At 46.4% G+C, this 24,563-nt stretch overlaps 1 protein-coding gene across 8 annotated transcripts in view; it reads right to left on the reverse strand.

The window, feature by feature from the left end:
* The window catches only part of MSI2 (musashi RNA binding protein 2), a 378,183-nt gene extending 353,927 nt beyond the window's left edge, over positions 1-24,256 (reverse strand). For all 8 annotated transcript variants that reach the window (XR_004421223.1, XR_004421222.1, XM_033089090.1 and 5 more), the window contains exons 1-5: positions 23,975-24,256; positions 23,637-23,677; positions 23,237-23,318; positions 22,461-22,545; positions 18,600-18,641 (exon numbers count right to left, since the gene is read on the reverse strand). Coding sequence is in view for 6 of the 8 variants with exons in the window: in XM_033089090.1 (XP_032944981.1) it covers positions 18,600-18,641; positions 22,461-22,545; positions 23,237-23,318; positions 23,637-23,677; positions 23,975-24,036 (312 nt within the window). In the remaining 2 variants the exon portion in view is untranslated. The remainder of the gene's footprint in view (positions 1-18,599; positions 18,642-22,460; positions 22,546-23,236; positions 23,319-23,636; positions 23,678-23,974) is intronic.
* Positions 24,257-24,563: the final 307 nt, after the last annotated feature.

Here is a 24,563-nt window from a genome sequence, read left to right on the forward strand (position 1 = left end):
GAGTACAGTAAGGAAATACCATCATCAACCCACCAGACAAAAGGGAAAGAGAGGCCCAGATGGGCTCAGAATTGGCAAGGGTGGCACTGCAGGTCATCAGACTCTATATTCCTCATTCAGTGCTGTCTACATAAGATCTGTTCTTCAGAGGCATGTGTGGCCTTCAGGCCTCGGGATGGATAGGAAAGGCACCCACTGGACCACAAAGGAATAAGCCTCGTTACATGTTCCCGTGGGATGAGGACACACAGACCAGCAAATACCAAACCCCAGGGAGCCCTCACCTACCTCCTATGATACTGCCAATACCACTTGTGGAGGAACATGACACTAGTCTCATGCCCCGACTCACCAGGTCACACATGGTGACAAGACCCTGGGGGCACCTCCTCACGGACCCCTAGGCTGTGCAGAACTCATCCAAGGGCCCCTGGCTTGCAGAGCACTCTTTCCCCAACACTCATCTGACTGGGCCACCCCCACCCGAAAACTCATTAATGACTCCCCATGGCCTAAAGCTATGGTCCCCGAAGTAGGGTATAGGAAAAAAATGACAAGACCTTTTATTTGTACTCAGCTTTTTTTCCTCATCCGTCTTTATTTTTAATTATATGTGTATGACTTACGAAGTGCATAGTATTTTTAGCACAGTAGTACACGTAGGTCATTCATAAATAAGTACACAAGTACACACTCAAAAAAAAGTCTACCCCTAGGGACACATCACCAAGAGTGTGCAGTTTTCCAGTCAAAGAATTAAATTCCACCTCCTTGGCCAGGCTCATCCCAAGGTGGGGGCTGGGGTTTCTGTCCACACAGAAGACGAGCCAAACGGGCCCATCCCTTTCACACCTCTCACTCAGCTAACCAAATCACCAAGCTGCTGCAACAATTCGCGAATGCACCTCAAATCCATCCACTGGTCGCCACCTACACCTCCAAGCACTCAGCCAGACCACCTACTGATCCCCCCACCTCTGCCTGGAGCTCCCACAAACCGTTTTCCACACAGATTGCCTGAGTGATCTATTCAAAATGCAAAACTGATCCCTTCCCATCCCTTCTTAAACTCTTAAATGTGTCCCTCAACCTTGTTAGGACACAATAAACACACAGCCCAGCCTCACCTCTCTCTTCCCTGCCCTCTGCATTCCAGCATAGGAAGGAACCCTGATCCTTCCCCAAGTTCACACCTGTAGTCACCTCCAAGCTCAGCCTCTATGTGCTTCTCCAGGAAGCCTGTCCAAAGCCCTACAAGAGACCTGGTTTCCCCGTTACACTCCCTGAAACACCTGATATGTTTTTGTAGCATTTGTGGTATTTGTTCGCCAATAATGGATCCTGTAATAAGTTATTTAATGACTATGTCCCCTTCCAGGCGTAAACCAAGGAAATACATCATGCTCATCACAGCTCCAACCTCACTTCCCAGCTTTGGGCCTGGCTTGGGTCGGAGTTCCAGACATTTGCTGTATGGTAAGCCAATATTTCACCCTGCCCCCAAGTATTCCAGCCCATAGGAATACTTTGCCACACACCCCAAAAGCCAAGCTGCCTAATTGCTCCCATAGTTGGACTTAAAGGATTTCTCCTCTCAAAATTCAGCCTGCTCTGCCTGCTTCTTCGTGTCCTGGACATGGTACAGACAAGCCTGGCCACCCTAGCACCCTGCCGTTTATAAACCTGCCTCCCTGCCAGCCTGAGAGCCGCCAGAGGCAGGGCCAAGTCTGCACCCTCTCTACAGGGCCTGCGAGCACCCTGGTGACTATGTCTATCTAACACAGGGCCTGAGTTGGCTCGTTTGTGTATATCCCTTTTCTCCCTGAAGACACTTGCCGCCTTACTCCCTCTTTCCACCCTCCTTCAACAGAGTAACAATAACAGTATAGCAACACCTCGTAAAGCTTTCCACAGCCACAACACCCAGTCAGGCCTGCCCCCAAAAGGGAGCCGAGATGCAGCTGATGGGGGACAACTGGCCACACGACGGTGGTACCCACAGCTCCACGTCAGCAGTGGCTGGAGAGGGCAAGGACCTGCCCCCACTGCACACAGTCCTGCTACCCACACAAGGCATGAGAAACACGTAACGGTGCCACCTCAAAGCGATCCCACCAAGGAAGGGAGGACAGTGGGAGAGGAAGCAATCAAAAGGCAGAACTCTGGCTGCCAAACACACTGAAGAACATTCTGGAATTGCAATGGCCTTTGATCACCCTGCCTCGGTCAAGCCAGGCTTTTGAATTTCAGACAGTAACAGGCGTGGGTTTCCAAAACCTAATGCGGGTCTCCACGTCACGCAGTGATCGGTCCCCATCTCCTCCCTCCTCCCCGTCTCTTACAGTGAAGTGTCTAAGATGTCACGGAAGGGACGACTCAGTCCCCATTCCCGTGAAGCTGGCTGGTGCCAGGGCAGCTGCAGCCTCCAGCTCGGGGCAGGTTTTCGCGCAAGCCCACGCCAGACCTCCCTGCTCTGGAGGGCCCAGGGAGCAGCCAGGGCGCACGCCCTAACCTAAGTTGGGCTGAGACCCTCTGTCTGCAGTGCAGGATCACCACCGAGGGCACTTCATCATCTAAGCTCCAGACCAGGCATTTCAGGTAGGCCTCACCTCCTTGACTGCCAATCTCCCTCTGTGGGAAGCTCTGTCCAAATCAGAAGGTCAATCTGCGCGGCTCAAATGTTTTCCTGATGTGGTCCCTTTTGCTCCATGCTTTGGCTGACATTCGGTCAGGCCACTGTGTAGCTGTTAACAACAAAAGCAGCTCCCACATACAAAGTGCTAAGCACTCCCCAGGCACTGTGCTAAGCACTTTATGAACACTGTTACATGCAGTCCTTGCAATGCCTCTGTAAGGTAAATACTTGTATTATGTTGTCCCACTTCACAGATTGGGAAACTGAGGACTCGCAAAGTTAAGTGAAGCTCCTGAAGTCAAGCAGCTAGAAAATGATTAGACCAGAAATAAAACTCTAAGACTGCCTGCCTCCTAAAGCCTATGCTCTGAAACCCCTAAGCACTGCTGCTTTCCACTATGTACTCCCTTCATTCTTCCTCAGTCTACAGAAGGGGAAACCGAGGCATGGAGCTGCAAGGCAACTGGCCCAAGTTCACATTCAGTTAATCAACACCAAGCTAAGAACTAGAAGCCAGGTCTCTCCCGCTACACCTGGAACAATCTTTACACCCATGGTCAGCGGTCGTCCCTCCTGCCCCAACCACGCTACCAAAAAGGAAACCAACCCAAACCCAGAGGCCAAAGAAAGATCCATAACGTGATCCAACCTGACGAGAGCGGGTCATTTCCTCTCTAAAGTGCCTGTCCCCTAAGTGTACTGTGGAGCTCCCTGGTTCTCTCTGTCCTTATCCTTTCTGCCACCCTCCCCAAAAAGCCCAAGTCAGCTCTGGTAAGGCTTAGGAGCAAGGACGCGCGGCCTCAGCACAAAATGAAGTGTCTCCTTGTGACCTGCACTCACGGGGGACTTGCCTCAGAGAAATTCAAGCATCATCCAATTCGGAAACTAAGGAAATGAGTCATGCCTCTTTTAGGAAGCCGAAGAAACGACCTTCACTTACAGAGGGGGAAACTGAGGCAACGAGCTGCAGCAGCAGCAAGCTGGTCAAGGCCCCATGCTCCTGGGGAGAGGGGGTGGGTAGATGGGAGGAGAACTTCCTCAGGACCCGGATGCCCCGACTCTCTTGTCGTATTCCTGTCTGAAGAGCTAGGAGAATGTGCTACATTTCTTTAGGAGTCAGGCCCTCATCTCTTTCTCTCTATATTTATTCCTTTGGCTTTCAAATCCAGAAAACTTTCACCGAAAAAAAAAAAAAACCCCACACACGCAGGCACAGGCAAAAAGAAGCCACATTTGTCACGACAGTTGAAGCTCCCTCATCAAGCAACCGAGGTCGAAACTGGCTCCTAATTAATAGTAACCCTCCAAATCAGAGTCATGCTCAGAAAACCTGGGATGAAGAGACACAGGGCGGGAGGGGAGTCGCCAATTTTCTTTTTACTTCATCTGGAAAATTAAGAGCACCGCTGATTTGAACAAGAAATCATCAAGGAAAGCAATCACAACTCCGCACGGCCTGTAACTCGATGGACTTGGCTGTGTAGCCTGCCACCTCCATGCGCTGAAATTAAAATGATTGTGGCAAGAATAGCAATGATGGCACGGCTCTGTCACTTCTCCTTGATCCTTAGAAAACATAAAAACCCCTACAGAAGATTCTGAGGTCGATCAGGCAAGAGGTCCTCATTTGTCACAATAAACCAGCAGAAAACTGGTCAAAGACTCCACCTCAGTCCTTCGGACGAGGATGTTCCTCCCGGGACCCTTTACCTCAGAGGATCATGAAGAGTGAATGCAGAGCCTGGCACTGAAGTGAGGAAGGGTGCCTGGAGACCCTCCACGCCAAACCCAACACTTATTTGCTGTTTCTGCATTAATTACAATAAACTGCTTCATAGCCTAGTAATCACTTAATGGAGTGGCAAATATGGCTTTTTCCCTATAATTAGTCAATGTAATCTACTACTATTTCTCTCCTCCTGGCCACCCCTTTCCATCCTCTACACACCAACATTCACACACACCCCGTCCCCTCCCCAGGATCCACTTATAATCGTAATATTGTTCCCCGTTCACGGCAATACCTGGAAAATTCCACACAACGGACGTGAAGCAGAGGGGACTATTTTGGAAGTGAACAAGGAGATCAGGACATGCAAACTGCAAATGTGCTAAGGCGTCTCGGGGGGCTTTCCCGGCTCTGATAATAGATCTGAGGCTCAGAGATCTACCACGCCAGTGCTGGACTACGGGCATTTCTCAGAGCTCTGCCAAACTTATTCCCACTCACACGTCCCCAAGTAAAAGGTTCTATGGGAAGGAAACAATTACCCCCAACCCCAGCGTTCTCCCTCCCTCCCAACTGTCCTCACTCATTGCTGGGAATCTTTCATTTCCTTAGAGTTATTCCTCCTTGTAAGCACCTCCCAAATCTCTTCTACCATCCAGCCCTGCGCTTCTGGGTACCACCAAGCATGAGAAAACAAACCCACCTTCAATGGCTTGTGGACACCATCTGCGGTGCCTGACTAAATAAAAGTAACTCTCTACCATTGAAAATTTGGGTTTTGTGAAAGGAAGCCCCTAACACAGCCCGAATGCATGTAGATTAAGGATAACAACACCCCCTTCTGACTGTGTGCTTTTCTCTATGCCTTCTTCCAAGCACTTACCAGCTAATTTCAGGTGTCTGCCTGTCCAGCAAGAGCAGGACACTTTGTATCTTTCTCATTTTTAAGATACAATTACATATATTTGTATCAGACAATTAAGTTCACAAACTCATCCTAGAAAAAGTGCTACATACCTCAATGCTGAATATCACTACTTTCGAAATACTCCCCTTGGGAAGCTATGCACTGACGCCAGCAACTGGTCCATGCTTCTAAGCATTTTGGAACTCTTTTTCTGGAATGGCCATCAGATCTGTCATATTACCCTTGATGTGCTGAATGTCATCAAAATGTCTTCCTTTCAATATTTCCTTTATCTTCAGGTAAAGAAAGAAGTCATTGGAGGCCAGATCAGGTGAGTAGGGAGGGTGTTCCAATACAGTTATTTGTTTACTGGCTAAAAACTCCCTCATAGACAGTGCCGTGTGAGCTGGTGCATTGTCGTGATGCAAGAGCCATGAATTGTTGGCAAAACTTCAGCTCGTCTAACTTTTTCATGCAGCCTTTTCAGCACTTCCAAATAGTAACTTGGTTAACTGTTTGTCCAACTGGTACAAATTCATAATGAATAATCCCTCTGATATCAAGAAAGGTTAGCAACATCGTTGCAACAAATTCGCGAACTTAATTGTCAGACCTCGTACTACATATATTTTATACACATACATACACACACACATACACACACACACAGGGTGTGCCCAAAAAATACATATGCATGATTTGTATTCATCTTTTGTTATTGGTAACCGGAGGGTGCCAAAAAAATGTATCCACATTTTAAGAGATGTTATCTTAAAATGTGGATACATTTTTTTGGCACTCCCAGGTATATTATTACTATTGTAATACAGTGTTTCCCTTTCTTAAAATGTTCAGGTCCGCGTTTTTTTTGGCACCCTCTGTATATATCCCTGGTTATGGGGAAGGAAGTAACATGTTCTAAGTGTCAGATGCCTTATTTATAGCATCTCATTTCATACCCACAACTTTATTGTCCCCATTTTTTAGCTGCAGAATTAAAGCTCAGAAAGGTTTAAAGACCTTCTAACGTCACAGAGTTAGTGGCAGCACCAAGATTCAAGATGGGTCCCTCTGAGCCCAGAGGCTGTGCCCCAATCAAACCACACGCCTCATTTGTTATAGCACATGCGTGTGTCTGAATGCAAATTATACACAATTCTGCCCGTCATATATATTCACATACATCCACGTGTGATACTCTTTTGTATTTCTCAATTACGTAAGAAAAAACATGTAAGGCAGTAGATTCTGGCACTTAACAATTCGACCACTGAGTAAGGCAGGCAGTCAGCATTTGGACAAACTTGCCACAGGACATCCGTCTTCCTAACACTACTGTAAGTCACATATCCACAGCACTTTCTGCGTGCCAGACACCCTTCTAAGCACTTTATATGTCAACTCATGTAACCCTCACAACAAACTCATGAAGGAGATACTATCATCACCTCCATTTTACAGATGACAAAACTAAGGCCCAGAATATTTAGATAACATGCTGAAGGCCACACAGCTGGTAAGAAGACCTCCTGCTTCCAGAGCCCATGCTCTTAAACACTAAGCCACCTCCACAGAAAGTCAGAAAAATAATAAAGGCGATGACAGATGTGAGGAGGCTAATGGGGTGGGATCAGGCCCACATTTAGAGCTTTCTTTTCCCATATTTTCAGGCCTCTGTATGACACCAACTCATTCACAAGCCAGTTTCATGATTTCTCTATCACGAACAATTGCTCTATTCAAGCTCTCCTGTCAATATCTGAGACAAGAGCCCAGAAGGCCTGAGGAGCTGGTCTCTAGGCAGCTGTTAAAGCCCCTGAATGGGGGGAGATGTGTGGGGATGCCTGAGTTCAAACCCACAAAGCACTTCCCCGACACTTGGGGTTTTGTCTGGATGCCCTGAAAAATGGTCCTTTTCCCATTAACACAATCAGTCCTTCTCCTGGGACGGCCAAGGAGTCTGACCATCCCTTCTCCATCTTCTCTTCACAGCCTGGGGAAGAACTCAGGTGCCTGTTTCCACAGCACCTTCTGCTCTGATCCACTGGGATCGTGCTAAAGAGGGGCAGCTAGGAGAGCTACTGCTGTGCACACCCAGGCCTTGAGCAAACGGGGTGATGTGGCGATAACAGAGAGCCCAACATGCTAACGTGGCAGCGTGCCAAACACAAGCCGCCCAGGCAGGACTTGTGTTCAAAAGAACTTTAATTGAATTCTTTCAGAAAGTACAGCCGAAAAATTCATAATGAGGTCCCCCCCCTCCACTATGTTAGTCAGTTTTACAGTGGTGTGGATTCAGTGCAAAATCATTTTTAACAAGGAGATGGGACGTATATGGACAACTACCTGAATATCGTGTACTGCGGGGGGGAAAACAATGATCAAATGCATGGATTTTTCTTTTCAAAGCGAACGTAAGTAAGGCATTCTGCCACAATCAGCTTTGTGACTCCTATTAGGACAGGAAAACAAGTTCTGAACCTGGCTCCCTAGTGAAAAACGTAAAATTTGTATAATTAAAATTATACTTGTGAAATTCAAACACACTTTAATTTCCTAAGGGCCCCCTAATCAAGTCAGAAGTTCTTACTAAAACCAATTATCTGCTTTGAAAATAGAAGAAGAAACATATCCACGGAGCAGTCTGGTGGAGATCCACAGCCCAATTTTTTCCTGGGTTCAAGCACCCTCATTTGAGCCTTTGCTCCAAGGTGGAAGAGACAATGAAACTACTGGGTTGGTTTTTAAGTGTTATGTGTGTAAGTTTAAGCATGTTTGTTGATTTGTTTGCCTTTAGCTATAAAAATGACATGTTTGAGAGATATCCCAGAGGGAATTGAAAAGGTTTTTTGTAGAAAAAGACATGCATCAATACAAACAGACTGAATTTCTAGCCACCTACCCCAACCCCAGCCCAGGTCCCATCTCGCTTTTTTTCTTAAGACCTCACAGCAGTTTTTAAACACTTGCCCATTCCTGCTTAGAATGCTCACTCCAACGCCATGATGAAGAATAAGATGGAAGATACTAGATTCATTTCTGGAACAGGCTGAACCAGGTACTCCCAAGGTCCTATTCAGTAAGGCAGTAATACCCAGGTTTCTCACTTCCTTGCCCAGGTTATCTACCCAACATGTTGCAGCTTTTCTTGAGTAATTGAAAATTCTTGCACCAGAGCAACATGGAAATACGGAATAAATACTCTCTAAGCCTCTAAAATATTTAAGAAGCCGTTGTTGCAATGTTTCATTTATACCATCAATATGAAATGTTATCAGGCTACAGCCTTTATAAAGGGGGGTGGTGGTGGGAGGAAGCTGTGCTCCAACAGGTTTTCTCTTCCCACCTCCCTGGAATCCATTTCAGATGAGGGTATTGACTTTTTACACTCTTGGCTTTGGTCTTCAACCATGCCGAGCTCTGGGATCTTAGCTTCACATGCCACCTACCCTGGCTCCAGCAGGTACCCAGAAGGTAAAAAAGGCCTCCCCATTTAAAACTTTACTTTTCAGGGAGTGGGAATAGATGGAGAATATTGCAGCAAACTGAGCAAGGTCTGGTATGAAAACTGTCATCGGAAGACTTAGGAAACAAACACGAATGTTCGCACACACACACACACAGGCGCACACACACGCATACAGAAGGAAAGGAATGGCTGAAAGCAAGGCTTGGGAACGGCTACTCCACTGGTTCCTGCCCCCCTCCCCCCAGAGTGGTCACCTCGTTAATGTCACTCAGTACCACGTTTTGCTACCCTAGGTCGTTCTGGACTCTGTTCCTGCAGGCAGCCCAAAGATGGCTTCCACTGTAAACTTCTGTTCTTTGGGAAATTATCGAAAGCTTTGATTTGAAGAAAAGAAAAAACTTTCCCAGAGTCTCTCTGCTCACTCTTTCCCCTCCTCCGCTTTCTTCTCTTTGCTGCTTTATTCAAAACCGCTACGCACACAGACCATGCTCTGAAAGTCATTTACAACATGCCAGGTTAAAAAAAAAAAAAAAAGGAGCTAGTGTAGTGATTGCAGTGGCCCGTCTATTTGCAATTGCCCAAAGAGAATAATTCATTTCGGTGGAGGATATGGCTGAAGCCCTGAATACATTCCAACACTGTTTTCTGCCCTTCAAAACAATAAAAATGTAAAAACCCAGACGAAAAAAGTCCCAAGGTGACAGGAATGAGACTCTCTTGACCCCTGAGGAATTTATTCTCCTGGATCTTCTAAAGTACTCTCTCCCCAGAATGTATCATCAAGACCATTTTATTAGATTTTTCTAAACCCTTGAAATTGTCACATAATTGAAACAGAAACAGCAATTTAGAGCTCTGAATGGATTTCTTAAAAAGAAGACGCTGGGCTGGCCCAACATCTCCTCCTTGGCTGCTCTCACCTCTAACCTAAATGTAAGGCCCTTACACACAAAACCCTATTTATCTTTTAAATCCTCCTATACCATAAAAGTTACACATTCCCCTAATGCCTTAGACTTCAGGACATGTGGGAGAAAACTCATCCCAGACAACAGGCTAAAAAAAGAATCCATTAGCATTAACTTGCCTGTCACAGCCAGTGACAAATAAATGAATGTGATGCTTTCAGATCAGTCATTGGTGGAACCACCCCCAGGCAGATAAAGACCAGGACTAGAAGAGAGAAGGCTCCTGGGGAGACCTTTCACACAGCGGGGTCTTAGCTGTCCCCTAGCTGCGCCCCAGGACTTCACTCTCAGAAGCAGCAAAAACACAGCATCACACATGGAAAAGGAAATGAATTCCCAGTGCCCACTGCGCATCCCCAAGATAAAGGAGGCACACCATCCCCCTTTCGAGAGCCAAGACCCCAGGAACAGGCCAAGCTGTTCTATCCATCACCCCTAGAAAGGGGCAACAGTACCAATCAACCCATGAGCTATAATCTGGGCAGTGCCATCTTTGGGGACAGTAGCAGATAACTAATGCTTACACTGGATCCACTACATGCAGATATCACCCTAGGCCCTTCCTTTAATCCCCTTAACAATCCTATGACACAGGCACTGTTTCAAAACCCCATTTTACAGATGAAGAAATGGAGGCACAAAACCATTAAGTGATTTGTCCAAAATTCCACAGCTGGTAAGTGGCATTTAACTATGCTAAACAAGTTCTTACAAAATAGGCAACAGAAATTAACCTGAAGCTTCCTGGCCAGACTACAAGAAATTCTATTCGTCAGCCTGAGCATCTTACAGCATTCAGGGAAAATGCAAGAATCTAAAATCTACCCATTCATGTTGGATGTAGCGGGGCTTAATGGTTAAGGGAGCGAGAACAGAGGATTCAGACAGCCTTTGGTCCAAATGCCAACCCTGACTCTTACTAGTTCTGTGGCCCCGGGAAAGCTGCTTATCCTCCCAGGCCTCAGTTTACCCATCTGTCAAATGGAGATACCAACAAAGCACTGATGTAAGGATTAAATTAAAAGACATTTGAGTATATCAGAGGCTTAGTATGGTGCTTCAAACATAATGCCTCACAAAAAGTAACAGCCATTATTTTGAGTCGGGATTTTTCTTTTTGATTATTTAGTCTCAAAGCTAAAATAGAAGTATGGCAGCCAGAAACTTACTCCAAGAATAACTTTCCAAATGGTTGGGAGTTTCATGCTATCTACGCTTGAAAGGGGCAGGGAGAGTGGGGACACCTTGTCATATTTGGGGCCCAGTGGGATACCTGCCCCCGCAGACCCACAATCCTAGACTATTGCTACAACGTACCACAGGGCACTTGGTCCCAAGCCGTCTCTTGCTCACAACTCTCACTCCACACAGAAGGCAGAGGCTGTGATTCCAGAACCACCTATTCCTCACACCAGGCAGCCACTCAGTCCATGGTGGTGACCTCAAGTGACACTACCTATGAAGTCACATGTCAGGCAGCTTTGAGCCACAGGGCACATCACTGGTGTCAGACAATCAGTGGTTTCCATACCAAGAAATGACATCTCGGTGTCTACACATAGTCACACCACAGCTCAGACAAGGACGAAGTGCAGAACTTTAGAATTTTGTCTCTATCCCGGCCCCTTTTAAGGAGGCAGAGAGGAAGGGAGAATGTGGAAACGAGAGAAGGATAGAGCTTTTTTTAAGTGCCACACACCCCAAAAAGCAGGGGTGGTATCTGCCAAGAACATTGGTCCCCTAGAAGGGACAATAGCCAGAGAGAACGCAGTATGCATTTCGCCGAGGGCACAAGTCCAGGGTGAGAAGCTCTCCATGAAATTGCCTCAGCCATAGTCTTATCAGTGACCCCAGCTTCTATATTGGTCCCAAAGAGCTCAGAGCATCATACGCAGCATCGCCGTGATCCTGCACACACACAACAGGTTCCCCAGCACCTGCCAAGGAAAGCACGACCTCATGTGCTTTGCCTGGCATTCAAGGCCTCCCACCACCTGGCCCAAACCTACTCTCCCAGCCTCATCCCGGAGTATGCTCAGCACACACCCTGTGCTTCAGCTGCACGTCCTGACCTCTTCTCACTCCGGGTAGGAAGAACTGCATTCCTGCCATTCTTCCTTCCTACCTGTTCTTCAGGATCTGCGGCAAAGAGCAGCTCCTCCGAGAAGCTGTCTTCACTCTTCCTGTGCTGAGGGCATCCTCTCCCGTAACACAGGCAGCACCTCTCCTCCCAACATGCAGGTAAGACCCTTGAAGACGAGAACTGCGTCTCTTCTGTCACTTTGCATTCATCCTATCTAAATGGAGATCCAGAGCGTGCAGAAGGGCAATATTAAAAGCTCAGGTGTTTGGTTTTCCATTCGTAAAACCTACTCATGCCTTTAGCATTTATTGCCCAGTGGAGCAACACGGCATGAACCTAAACAACCATAAAACTCAGAACAAAGTGCCTCCCACAGTTCCCGGTGCTGAGCAGAAACTTGGTCAATAATTACTAACTACTGCAAGTGGCAACCGAATGTATGAAAACATACCGTCCATCCCCACCCCTCCCATCACTCTTACCCTGCCTAGGTTTTCACACCTGCTGCCATGTTATATACTTATCCATTTGCCCACTGCTTATTTGCCCCACTAGAGTGAAAGCCCCACTGAGGGCAGGGACTTTGTCTTACTCTCCACACTATCCCCAGAACCACACAGTGTCTTGCACACAGTAGGTGCTCACTAATGTGTGGTGAATGAATGAATGCGTGAAGGCCTAGCACAATGCCTAAGGATTCAGCAATAAGTTTTTGCTAATTTATTATTGTTGGAAGGAACATAACCAAAACACAAACAAACAAACAGTCAAGTGCTGTAGAATTCCAGAGAAAAAAGGATTACATCCATGAGGGAACAGGGACGGTTGTGCAGAAAAGGTAACAATTACGCTGGGCTTTGAAAGAGGGGTCTGTTTTGTACTGTAGAGAAGGAAGGGCAGTGCAGGTGGGGACCCACAAAAGGACAGCTATTCAGAAAAGGGTGACACTCACTTTCAAGGCAGCAAAAGGCAGACAAGCAGGGAAATAAGCTGGAAGAAGAGAGCCCGCTACCCCCACCCCCCTAACCCTATATAGATCTTAAAGGACCTTACCTATCAGGCTAAGAAGTTTAGACTTGGTTCAAGGGGCACCAGGAAACCATGAAGGGTATCCTGAATCCCCCCCAAAGTGGGTGCATAAAGAGTCAGCAATCAAAAGCAATTAAACAAACTCTCACGAAGTGAACCCACCAGATCAAACAAGAGGGCAGAGATGACAAACTACATCTCCCTCTGTGTTCTCAGGGCTTTTGCTGGAGAACGTTAGGATTTAAAAATACAAAATAGGACACGAAGAATGGAGGCCGCCTCCAGGGGCACCCAAGATGGTCAGCTGGTTCCTCAGAGACTGCCTTCCTCCTCCTCCCTTCCTGGGGGACAGAGAGGTCTCAGTAATCTGCCAAAAACATCTGACATAGAACACAGGAGCCTGACCTTAACACTGAAACGAAAGCATGTGAGGAAAGGCAGAATCCAGGGAAAGGACATTTGTAGGACGAGGTGCCCCTCCTCCTGCGCTGACACCTGCTGCTGACTGGAAGGCAGGAAAGAGCTGCTCTCCCTACAAGAAAGCAGCTAAGCCACTAACCCTCCAGGGTCCTCGCCATGTGGACAAGGGCTGCAGACACACCACCCCCTCCCGGCTGGGAACCAGAAACCCACCGCAGGTCTGTTAACTGTGGCTGCTGAGATGACAGCTGCAGATCATCCAAGATGGCAAGACGCTAGAATGACCCGACCGACAGCAGCAGGGGAAGGCCAGATGCCGAAAAATCACCCCTTGCCCTTGAGAAGCTGCCAAGAAACCGCTCCTGCGTAACAGGAGGTGCATGTGTAAAACGCTCGTGCTGCGCTGCACCCATCTGGATGCCTGCTTAACAGAGAAGCTTCGAGGGAACAGGAAAACCTGGCTTCCAGCTCAACCTTGCCACAACGTACACAACGTACGCTGTGTGACCTGAGGCAACGGACATAACTTCCCTGGGTGCCAGCTGCCTCCTCTTTGAAAAAGGCAGGCTGAATTCAATGCATGCATTCCCCAGTTACCAAACGCCAACCACCAATAGCAAATGCCCCCCTGCCGTCAGGAGGCTTCCATTCCAATGAAGATTTTTCTTTGGTCATTGTCACCATCATCATGTATTTTTTTTTTTTATTCTACAAAAATAATTCTACAATAATAATAATATTCAGCAGACAGTTGTGCCAGGTTCCAGGCAAAGACTTTTTGCATTCACCTTGAAAACAGCTCCAGGTTGAGCACTACACTATCCCTGATTTTAAAGAGGGGGAAACTGAGGCTCGGAGGGCTTAGGTGACTTGTCCATGGTCATCCAGCCGCTACTGAAGGCAACTGGAAAGAGTTGACTTCTCTTGATCGCCTTGATGAACAGAAGTTTCTGGCCTCTAAAACCAAAGCAGGAAAATGGCAAGGGAGGGGGTTGGGGAATGCTTTATTATACACGAGGATCATTAAGGCAGACGGCGAGTTACAGCCAGACTCACTCTTGCTGCAAGCTGCTAGGCAGTCTCTTGGTTTCTCCACACAAGAAAAAGAACCCACAAGCTTGAACAAAACTCTCCCGGGCAGCCAACACGTCTGCCCAAAAGGAAGACAGGACATGACATGATGGACCCCAATCATCTCCATTTCTCCAATGGCTTCAAATTAAGTCATTTTTGTAGAGGAGCAAGACCATTTTAATTTTTTAAAAGATGAGGAGACACTCTTCCGTATTTCACAAAATGAAATAATCATCTGGAGAAATAGATCTAGAACAGACAGATCTTCTTCTGATCAAAATGTACTTCACTAATTAATGGCCACTAGTCTCCAAAGAGTCACCCCTTGACTAGTTAATAAAAGCCCCATTATAGTTCACTTGAGAGGTGAACATTTACATCGCAAAGGGGGATAAATGAACTGCAGGATTCAAAACCCTTCCTTCAGTCGCTCATTAAAATTCTGGTCAAAACAGATTTTTATTTACATGATACATTAAAGAATATTATGACAGTACTAATACAAAATCTGTTCTTCACTGCCGCGGATTTTCTTTCGTATTAAGTTACAGTTTCTTTCCACTCGTCTTGTTTTAACACCTCCACGGAATATTTCTCTGGCGAGTGTTAGCAAGGAGGGACAGCCAGAAAGCAGAGAAATGAATTTTAACTGAAACACACGCGGACGTATCATTTACAAGCTCCTTACCCAGACCACGAGGAGGGGCACCGTTCACCTTGCCCCTGGGACCCTAACGCACACGCACACACACACAAGGCTCATTGAAGGGAAATAAACAATAAATAAATAAGGCTTGACTTCAAGTTTTATACTCCTGCCAGCCAGGTTCTGGCCTCCAACACGAACGTCAGTCTGAAATCCCCGTGGCCAGGCTCAAATTCTATCGGAAAATAATCGTGGACAAGGAAGGCGCTTTCTCCCCACCCTGCCCCAACTCCCAACCACCACACACCCCCGCCAATTTCCCAGTTGCCTCACTGGGCTTGAGCAATTCCAGAACCCTCTGAAAGGATGCCCTGAGGGGTCAGATGGAGAGACACTACCAGACAGGGTCACACAATGGGATGACATCATAGGGGTTGGGCAAAGCACTCAACCACGAAACTTCAGTCCTGAGATTCTGGCTGTGGTTCTGCTCCACAGCCTGACGACCACTCTGAGAGATGACTCCTCTTCCGGAACAAAGAAGAGATACAATGTGTTACTCCACAGGACAGCACACTGGGAGGGAGCCCAGTTCGGGAGCAAGGTTGCCTACGTGGGTCCCTTGTACTTCTCAACCCATTTGCACCTTGGTTTCCTCATCTATAAAATGGAGCAAATACTACTGCCCACCTCATAGGGCAGAGGGGAAGACGAAATGAGTTAATCTGCATAATGTCCCTACAACAGTGCCTGGCACATACATTCAGTTCATATCATTATTATTACTAGACCTCTCACAAGACTGGTGTGAGGGCCTATCAAAAGTAACAGTAAAAATAGCTGGTTAACACCCAGGTATTACCGGGCACCAAGTCTTTTCTTAAGTACTTTACCTTTATTAATTTATTTAATCCACAAAAAAATTCAATGCGATGGGGAAACTGAGGTTCAGGGAAGTTCAATGATTTGCCCAAATTCACACAGCTAACGAGTGGCACAGCCGGGATCTGAAGCCAGGCCATCAAGCTTGAAAATATCAATGACAATAAATAATAAATGATTAAACCAACAATGATAATGGTGCTGGTGATGATGAGTTACAAGGCCTACCCCATGCCAGGCTCTTTTATTCTTCACATCAACCTTTTGAGGGAGCTACTGTCACCACTCCCATTTTACAGAAGAGCAAACTGAGATGGAGAGGAGGTACTTTGCTCAATGTCGAAGACCTGGGATTCAGATAGAGATAATGGATAGGAAAGTTCTTTGTACAGTAAAGTGTGTCATAAAAAGAAAGGTATAGGGCCGATCCAGTGGCTCAGGCGTTTGGAGCTCCTTGCACCTGACTCCGAAGGCTATCAGTTCGATTCCCACATGGGCCAGTGGGCTCTCAACCACAAGGTTGCTGGTTCAACTCCTCGACTCCCACAAGGGATGGTGGGCTCTGCCCCTTGCAACTAAGATTGAACACGGCACCTTGAGCTGAGCTGCCGCTGAGCTCCCGGATGGCTCAGGTGGTTGGAGTGCATCCTCTCAACCACAAGGTTGCTGGTTCAACTCCTGCAAGGGATGGTGGGCTGCGCCCCCTGCAACTAGCAACGGCAACTGGACCTGGAGCTGAGCTGTGCCCTCCACAACTACCCTCCACAACTACAATTACAACTTGAAAAGATAACAACTTGACTTGGAAAAAATCCTGGAAGTACACACTATTCCCAAATAAAGTCCTACTCCCTTCCCCCCCCCAAAAAAAATATTTAAAAAAAATTTTTTTAAATAAATAAATAAATAAAGAGTAAGGTATAGTTATGAAATCCTAAAATTTCATGGAAAGATGTCCTCCCTGAGCTGGTTTAATGTTAGTTCACATGTAAAAGGGTGACAATTCACCTAAAATAGCCCAGACTCCGGGTTGGTGGGGGGAGGGTGGTGGGGAGGAGGGAACGGGAAGGATATGTGCTTTGACACTTTGACAAGTTTGAGAAATATTCTGTCTCATTTTCAAGTTGAATGCATCACTGAAAAATCAAATGTTAAAGTATATTAAAATGAAATACTGCCCTCCTGGTTAAAAAAAAAGGGCGGGGGTGGGTGGTGGTGGCGGAGAACAAGTAGGAAGGGAAAACAGGTCAAACCCATGGTTTGACCAAGTCAGTGATTTTTCCAGTTTCCCTCTAGGGTAATCTGATCCTAGTTCTGGGTGATCAAATGACTAACCTGGAAATTTGAAGATTCACACTTATGGAAGAAATAGCAATTCTTCCAAACCCAGGAAATACTGCTCATTCTGGAAGTCTTCTGAAATGTCAAGGATCACATAGAGTTTGGAAAGCAACCTTTAAACAGTTAAGACAGTCCCAGAGTTTGTGCTCAGTACAGAAATAATCTAACCTCTTTGGCTCATTAATTCCTATTATTTGCTTAAGCATTAGGAAAAAAAATGCCTTAAAGTATTTCACTATATTTACTTAAGAGATTTGTGTTTAGAAAGGAAGAAAGAAAGAGAGAGAGAGAAAGAGAGAGGGAGAGAGAAGGAAAGAATCACATGGAAGAAAGAAAAAGAAAGAAGAAAGGAAGGGAAACGCACAGCAAGCTCAGACCTGAAATTCTCAAAATATTCACAAATGCCAACTTTTTCTTCATTAATGTGCAAAACCATTCCTCCCTTTACACAATTACAAGGTTCTACTTCTGGGAGACCGTGCTTAAAGAAATAAACTGAATTTGCTAAAGCCACAGCCCGTTCCCTTTATGACTTCCAATCAGAAGCTTCACCTTTTCCCCTTTCCTTAAAAGAATGCCAAGGCCACAAGATGCAGATAAAGTATTTCTTCCAGTGTTATATAGGAAAGAAAAAAGTATAATTAAAAAGTGCAAATTCAACACATAAGCCATAAGCCCCTAAAATTTCACCTTAGGCTCATGCAGCTGTTCCCACAGCCACACCTGGCAAACTCAGTGAAAACTTTGTTAGCGACACCCTTCTGAAGTAGTTAAGGCCTATCTCAAGCCTTTAAGCGAGTCTTGTAGTACCACTCCGACAAGCTTACAACATTTTCAGAACTTCTCCACCGGAGCTTGCACAGAGCAGCAGCACTGTGGGTTTCAAGTGTGCCCTGATTTATCCAACCAACCTGAAACCAAGACATCCTCCGCCTCCTGTTTAGGACATTATGGGTCTATGTATGAAGTTGTTTTTCCAAGAAAGGACAAGCTGTTACTTAAATTCTAGTTCTCTCCATAAATTCCAAGTGGTAGGGCCTCAAAAGAGTACCCTCCAAAAAGAGTCACAAGGAAATGTCCAGCTTTTCCTGATATGATCTCGGCAATGCTTAAGAAATAAACAGAACACGTGCATAAATATTGCAACAGATGGAGCTCTGTCCTTTTACTAAGGATCAGGCTTGTCCCTACCTCAGCTGAAAGCTCAGAACCCACCTCAGGGTGGTGGCTAACTTACAGACACATGGTTATCTCAGAGCTACTGGCCTGGCCTGCCTCTCACAGCCACAAGTCGTCACCCTGAAGGAATGGTGTGCACCAGGTTTCAATGCTTCATTGCCAGGTCTGTTGGAAACATGATATCCTTCGCAACCATCCCCGAGTACTAAAATCATTTTGACCGATTCTCCTCCTTACCTTGGGTTGCGCTCGACGAGGAAATGCAACTTTGGGGTCAATCTGAGAAAAAATGGAAAAGTGGAAGTTAATTGCAGTACTTTGAGGAAAGAAAAAAAAAAAGTATGGTTAATCACGTAATTATTAATCACTCATTTCTCAGGCTTATAACCCAGCTTTTAGTAACTTCTCGGGCAACTCAACAGTTTTTTTAAACTTTGATCCAAACTTTCCTGGTCCCTCTCAAAATGTAATAAATACAGCTAGCCTTTCTGAAATGTCCTACCATATATTTCAATGTGTGATGCTGTTAAAAAACTAGATCTCTTAGGCCAGGGATTCTCTTCCACAGACACTGAATAGTAAATGGTACCTGCATCTAATTTGCAATGCATGGCTAGGAGAAAAGATGGGAACATCATCACTGAAAAAAGTCATCACCTGAGAATTAAATGTAAAAGTCTTCCAGCAGTGGGTAACTGGATGGTAGTTCTTCTCCCCAGTGATAACAAAACAACACAGGAGGAAGGGATTCCAAAAATTTTTTAAACCCACCTCATCAAAAATTCCCCATAGACACCCAAGACAATGCTCTCCTTAAATTGACACACGCACTTTAGCAAAAGTAAATTACCTAAGATTAATCAAAGGAATAGTTCACTCTTTGTATCTCAAAAGAAAACAGGTGTCAAAAACTATGGACCCTGACTTGGTTCTTTAAAAAATAATAATAAAGTAAAAGAAAACACGTGAGCTAAATCTACCTTGATTTTAAAAATCACAGGAGGGTAAAACAAACAAACAAAAAAATCTATGAGCAACCTAAACCCATATTAGAAAAGAAAGACTATCATGGAGAGAGGATTTAAAAAACTTTTTAAAAATTACTGAAAAAAAGAAGTCAGAATGTAAGGTAACCATTAGGGTATTTCCCTAACCTAACCCCAAATCCCAGTAAAAAAACATCCTCTACCCTAGATTAGACACTTACAGAACATGAGTCTCAACCGGGACTGGCTTTAAAATTCAAAACAATTTCCACGGAAGCATCTGAATTTAACAGGCTGACTTGCAGGGGTTAAAGTTGTTGGATAGAAAACATGAGGAGGGAAGAATAAAAAAATATTCCTATTGTTGGTTTTCATTAGATTTCTAAATGTCATGAATCTTTGGGTAAAATTCAATGCTAAGTGGCATGAATACTGTTACAAGTTATTTATTTATAGGCTTTCATATTAAAATTTTCCCTTCAAAATGTTAACTCTGAACCTATTTTCAGTTTTGTCACTGGGTTTTTAAAAAAAAAAAAAAAAAAGAGTCATGCTCTTGAAGAATGTTTCCCTCTGGGAAAGAGCACAGAGAAAAGGTCTACCACAGGTAATTCTTGTTCGCAGATTTAACATCTCATAGGACCTCAGCAGGTAAGACATACACTCACCACCTTTATCAAAGATTTACCACTTTTATTAAGATAGTTTAAAGACCTAACAAAAGTCTGCAGCGTGTTTGTTTTCTACCTTTAAACATCACCTGAGAAATGAGAGATTACTTTTCACAAACGAAGAGACCAAAATCTCTGATCTAGGAAACTACCCTTTCATCACGATTAACATTACTGCATCTACAGGTGTATTCAGCACTGACTAGAGCTGTCTACAAGAGAAATACAACAGGTGTGGATTTCCATTCTGTTGACCAAACGTAAGACAGATACGTCTTTTCATCAACACTCTCCCAAGGTCTTTTTGTAAGCTGACCAGCACACAATTACAATAATAAGTCATCTTGTTTGTTGGGTAAAAGGTGAGGGACGTGTCTGGTGAGAGGCCAGGAGCTGGAGGGGCTAGGGAGCAGTGAAGAGAGAAGAGCACTAAAAAAATATCTGAAATTATCAAATTCAAAGCCAATTGAGAATTCCTGTATTGCACGTTGTGATAACAGCGTGCTGTCCGACAATGAGAGTTCTTCAGTGTGCAAAGTTTACACGCTGAGATCTCGAAGGGAGAGGACAGGTCAAGATTAGTATGGCAAATCCCAACCTTTTGCACATCCCTGTCAACTATTGTTTTAAAACGAGCAAAAAAGAAAACTACCAAAAATTAAAACATTAGTTAGTTAGGTACAGCTCTACTTACTGTAGCTACAAATCCTCTAGGAAAAGACTAGGGTACTATTTTGGATGTGAATGGCCGTTACCTAAACAAAGCTTTTAAGGTAACGGTAAACAAGATCCTCTGTTTCCATGTCAATAAACCAACCGCTTCTGCCTCCTGCACTGAACGTTGAAACAAAGTCAAAAGCTAGGTTATACTAAATATAATAGTGACCAAAACATGTCTACAAACAATTAGGGAGGGAAAACTGCAGGCTTTGCACCAGGTATTGATGGATATGACCCACCAGCCACGGTAGAAAACCAAATACTATTTCTCCTATCCCGGGTGGAGAGGGGGTGAAAAATAATTTCCCAAATTTGCCTTGAAATATTTGTCGTCTTTAATTTTACCTGCTTTCTGAAGTGTCTAGCGGAAAAGTCAAAGAGTGAAAAACATTCTTCAAACATCCACTATCACCTTACAAATGATCATTCCTGAAATTAAATGACCTAAAAGTGCAAAAAGGCTGGGCCGCAGGCTATGACAAATCAGTACCATTAATAAAGCAACTTAGTGTGTGTGAGGTCTTCACTTGGGGGTAAGGGCCACGCACCTGACCTCTGACCAAAGAGGGTAAATTTGCAAAATCAATGCAGGTGCACCAAAAGTGGCCAGGTTTTTCTTTTCTTCTCTTCCATTCAATGTTAAAACCAAAAGAGACTTGGAAGATCACCTCAGTTTCACTCTTTTATTTTGGAGAAGAGGACACAGGCCCAGCGGCAGGGAACAACTTAACCTTAAGTTCGTAAGGGCAGCTGGGACTAGAACCCCGTCCCTTGCCTTGTCCTACTACCACACTACAGGAAAGTGAAGCCCCAAGCAGCCCAGCACAGCACCCCAATGTCATCTCAGAACCTCTGCTTTGGCAGATGTATAAAAGCTGTTGGGAAATCCTATAAGACATAAAGGGAAGGGAAGAAAAGCACAGAGCTAACACAGGGGTTTAAATAAAACACTATGGACACACCCCATTAAATGTATTATACCCTGACACTTTCTTCCCTTCCTCTTCTGATCTCTACCTAGAGACATTTCCCCCCTCAACACAGAGCTTTAAACCCTTCTAATGCTATAAAAGTATGCTCACTCAGAATAAAGGATCTGAGAAAAAAAAAGGGAAAACAAATCACTTTGAAACCCAAGGCCTCAATCAGCCTTAGATTTCACGCCATCTGGAGTCACCACTGGATGCCCAGCTTGACCCTGCAAGCGGCTCCTTTCCTTCTCAAACCCCCATTCCAAATCCGAAGTGCCCCAAGAGAAACCTGTTGCCTGGACCTGGAATTAGCGCCCCCTCGCCTCCTTCCTGCCCCACCTACCCCCCCTGACCCCAGTGAAGCAGGCTGCGCCTTCGGAAAGCCGGTTCCCAGCCACTGTTGGTAATGCGTGCTGTGCTTGGCTGACAAAGAAAAGTTGCCTTTGCTCTCTGGTGGAGTTTCTTTGCATGGTCCCTGGGCCCGGAAAATAGCCTCCCCCTCAAGCCGACCCCTCCCCCAAGCCTCCGCCTGGCAGCTTCTGGAGCTGCTGTGGGACAGGCTCTAAAAAGAAAACCCAAAACCCAGCCATGGCAGCAAACTTTACAGCCAACTCACAAGCTCTGCTTAAAAGTACCCAGCTCTCAGCACAGAAGCAAAAGAAGGCACTGTCCCTTTAAATGGGGCTGTCAATGCCCAGATCGGTCCTGAAAAGGGGGTAACGATGACAACAACAACGAAAAGCAACCTACCGTCTTCGAATCTAACTCATGGTGGGGCTGACCTAATACTTTATCTACACTTGCTGGGTCTGCGAACGTGACGAAACCGAAGCCTCTGAAATGAGACAAAGAGGGAGAAAAACAAACAAGAAAATGTGACACCATTGAAAGCAACAAGGAGCGAACTCTAATGCAGACTAGAGAGCAAAAGTTACCCCCACGGTCCTCCCACAGTCCCCTCCGGTCTACAGCCCTCCACCTCGCAAGAAAACACACCAAGGTTAATGGGGGAAGTGGAACGGGGGCAGGGCGGGTGGAGGTAACTTGGAAAAAGCTGGTGTCTCCACTCTTTCGCCACCTCAGTTTCCTCTCCTCCTCCTCCCCTTCCCTTTCTTAACGCTTTGTTTTATTCCGAAGAAAACCCGGCACTTACAAGAGATTCATCCAGCTTTCTAAGAGGGGCTTAAGAGTTTGGGGAGCTGGGAGTGTGGGGAAGCATACATTAAAAAAAAAAAAACTATATGGAAAGTGAATGAAGCTGAATGTCATTTTAAACAGGAGAATAAGAAGTGACGGCGAAATGACTTAAAGCCGAGAGATGGGTATCTCTGTATCCAGAGTTCAAGCCCCAATTTACAATAACCTTTGGGGTTACGGGGGCGGGGGTGGAATAGAGCGACGTTCGAAAACAGCCACATGCCTAAGCCCCATTCTAAATCCGCTTAGTTACTTCCGAAGACACCTCCAAAAATAACACTTAAACTTTGTTCTAAAATAAAGACAAAATCCAGAAGGGAATGGTTTACCTGGAGCGTTTCGTAGTGGGATCTCTCATGACCATACATTCTCTAATTTCTCCAAATTTGCTAAAATAGTCTCTAAGGCTATCTGTAGAGAGAGAGAGAGAGATTGGGGGGGGGAGGTGTGGGGGAAAAGCAATGCAAATTTTGATCAAGGACAAAAACCAAAAGTAGTTTTCTGTTGTTATTCTGTTTTGTTTTTGCATTTTTTGCACACGCGGGGGGAATTCGGCAACAGAGGTCGCGTAGAGGGCTCAGAAAGGATTTGCTATTTAAAAAAATAACCTTGCACAGGAGAAGTGGGGAGCCGGTGGCGGCGGGGGGGGAGCTCCTACACCGGGATAACAAAGAGCAATAAAGAAGCCAAGAAGGGGGGGACCCAGGCGTCCCCCCCTCCCTCCCTTACCTGGTGAGGTCTGCCAGCTCAGTCCACCGATAAACATTTTACTAGAGGGAGAAAACATAACAGAAGTGAGCACCGATGTCAGATCGGCCATTTTGACGTGTAACTTACAAAAGCTAAAAGGAAAGCGGGGGGGAGCGAGCGAGCGAGAGCTGGGAGGTGGGGTGGGGGAGAAGGTGACGGCGAAATGCAATCCAAAGGTGTGTAACTTCCACTGTGGGGGGGGGCGCGCGGGAGGAGCGGGGGGGCGCGGGAGATGCCGGGCTCAGCGCACCGCCGTCCCCGCCGCTGCAAGGAGAGCAAGCCCGAGGCGGCGCGGTGGGCAGCGGCTGGAAACTTACCCGGGGTCGTGCTGGGAGTCGTTGGCGCTGCCCGAGGTGCCTTGGCTCCCATTTGCCTCCATATCTGAGCCCCCCCGCCCCCCCACCCCCAAAAAACCGAGCCCCACAGCGATCGGAGCGGAGCGGCGGCCGGCTCCGAGCCCCGAGATCTCCCGCTCCCTCCTCCCCCTCCTCCTCCCCCCCGCCCGGGCTCCTCCGAATCTCTCTGCGAGCGGCGGAGCCGGGGCAGCGGCGAGAGCCGTCACACGTGGGCTCGGCTTAGCTCAGCCCTGCTGCTCGCACACCCCCCGTCCCCGCCCCCCCCCCCCCCCGGCCCATCCCCACCTCTCTCCCTCCTCCTCCCCACCCCCATCTCCTCCTCCTCCTCCCCCTCCTCCCCGGCGCACGTGGGGCGGAGTTCTAGAACGTCGTGTAACCAATGCCGGTGACGTCACGCACCCCGGAGCTGCCTCCGCCTGCCCGCGCGCGCACATTCGGCCCCCCGCGGCCGGACCCACGGAGGCGGTGCGCGAACCTCGCGGCACTAAGGGGCCCCGCCTCGGGGCGGGCCGGGTGCGGTGGAGTGGGGGAGCGCACCCCCCGACTTTCC

Source organism: Rhinolophus ferrumequinum, chromosome 21 (genome assembly GCF_004115265.2).
Source record: "Rhinolophus ferrumequinum isolate MPI-CBG mRhiFer1 chromosome 21, mRhiFer1_v1.p, whole genome shotgun sequence".
Classification (NCBI taxonomy): Eukaryota; Metazoa; Chordata; class Mammalia; order Chiroptera; family Rhinolophidae; genus Rhinolophus; species Rhinolophus ferrumequinum.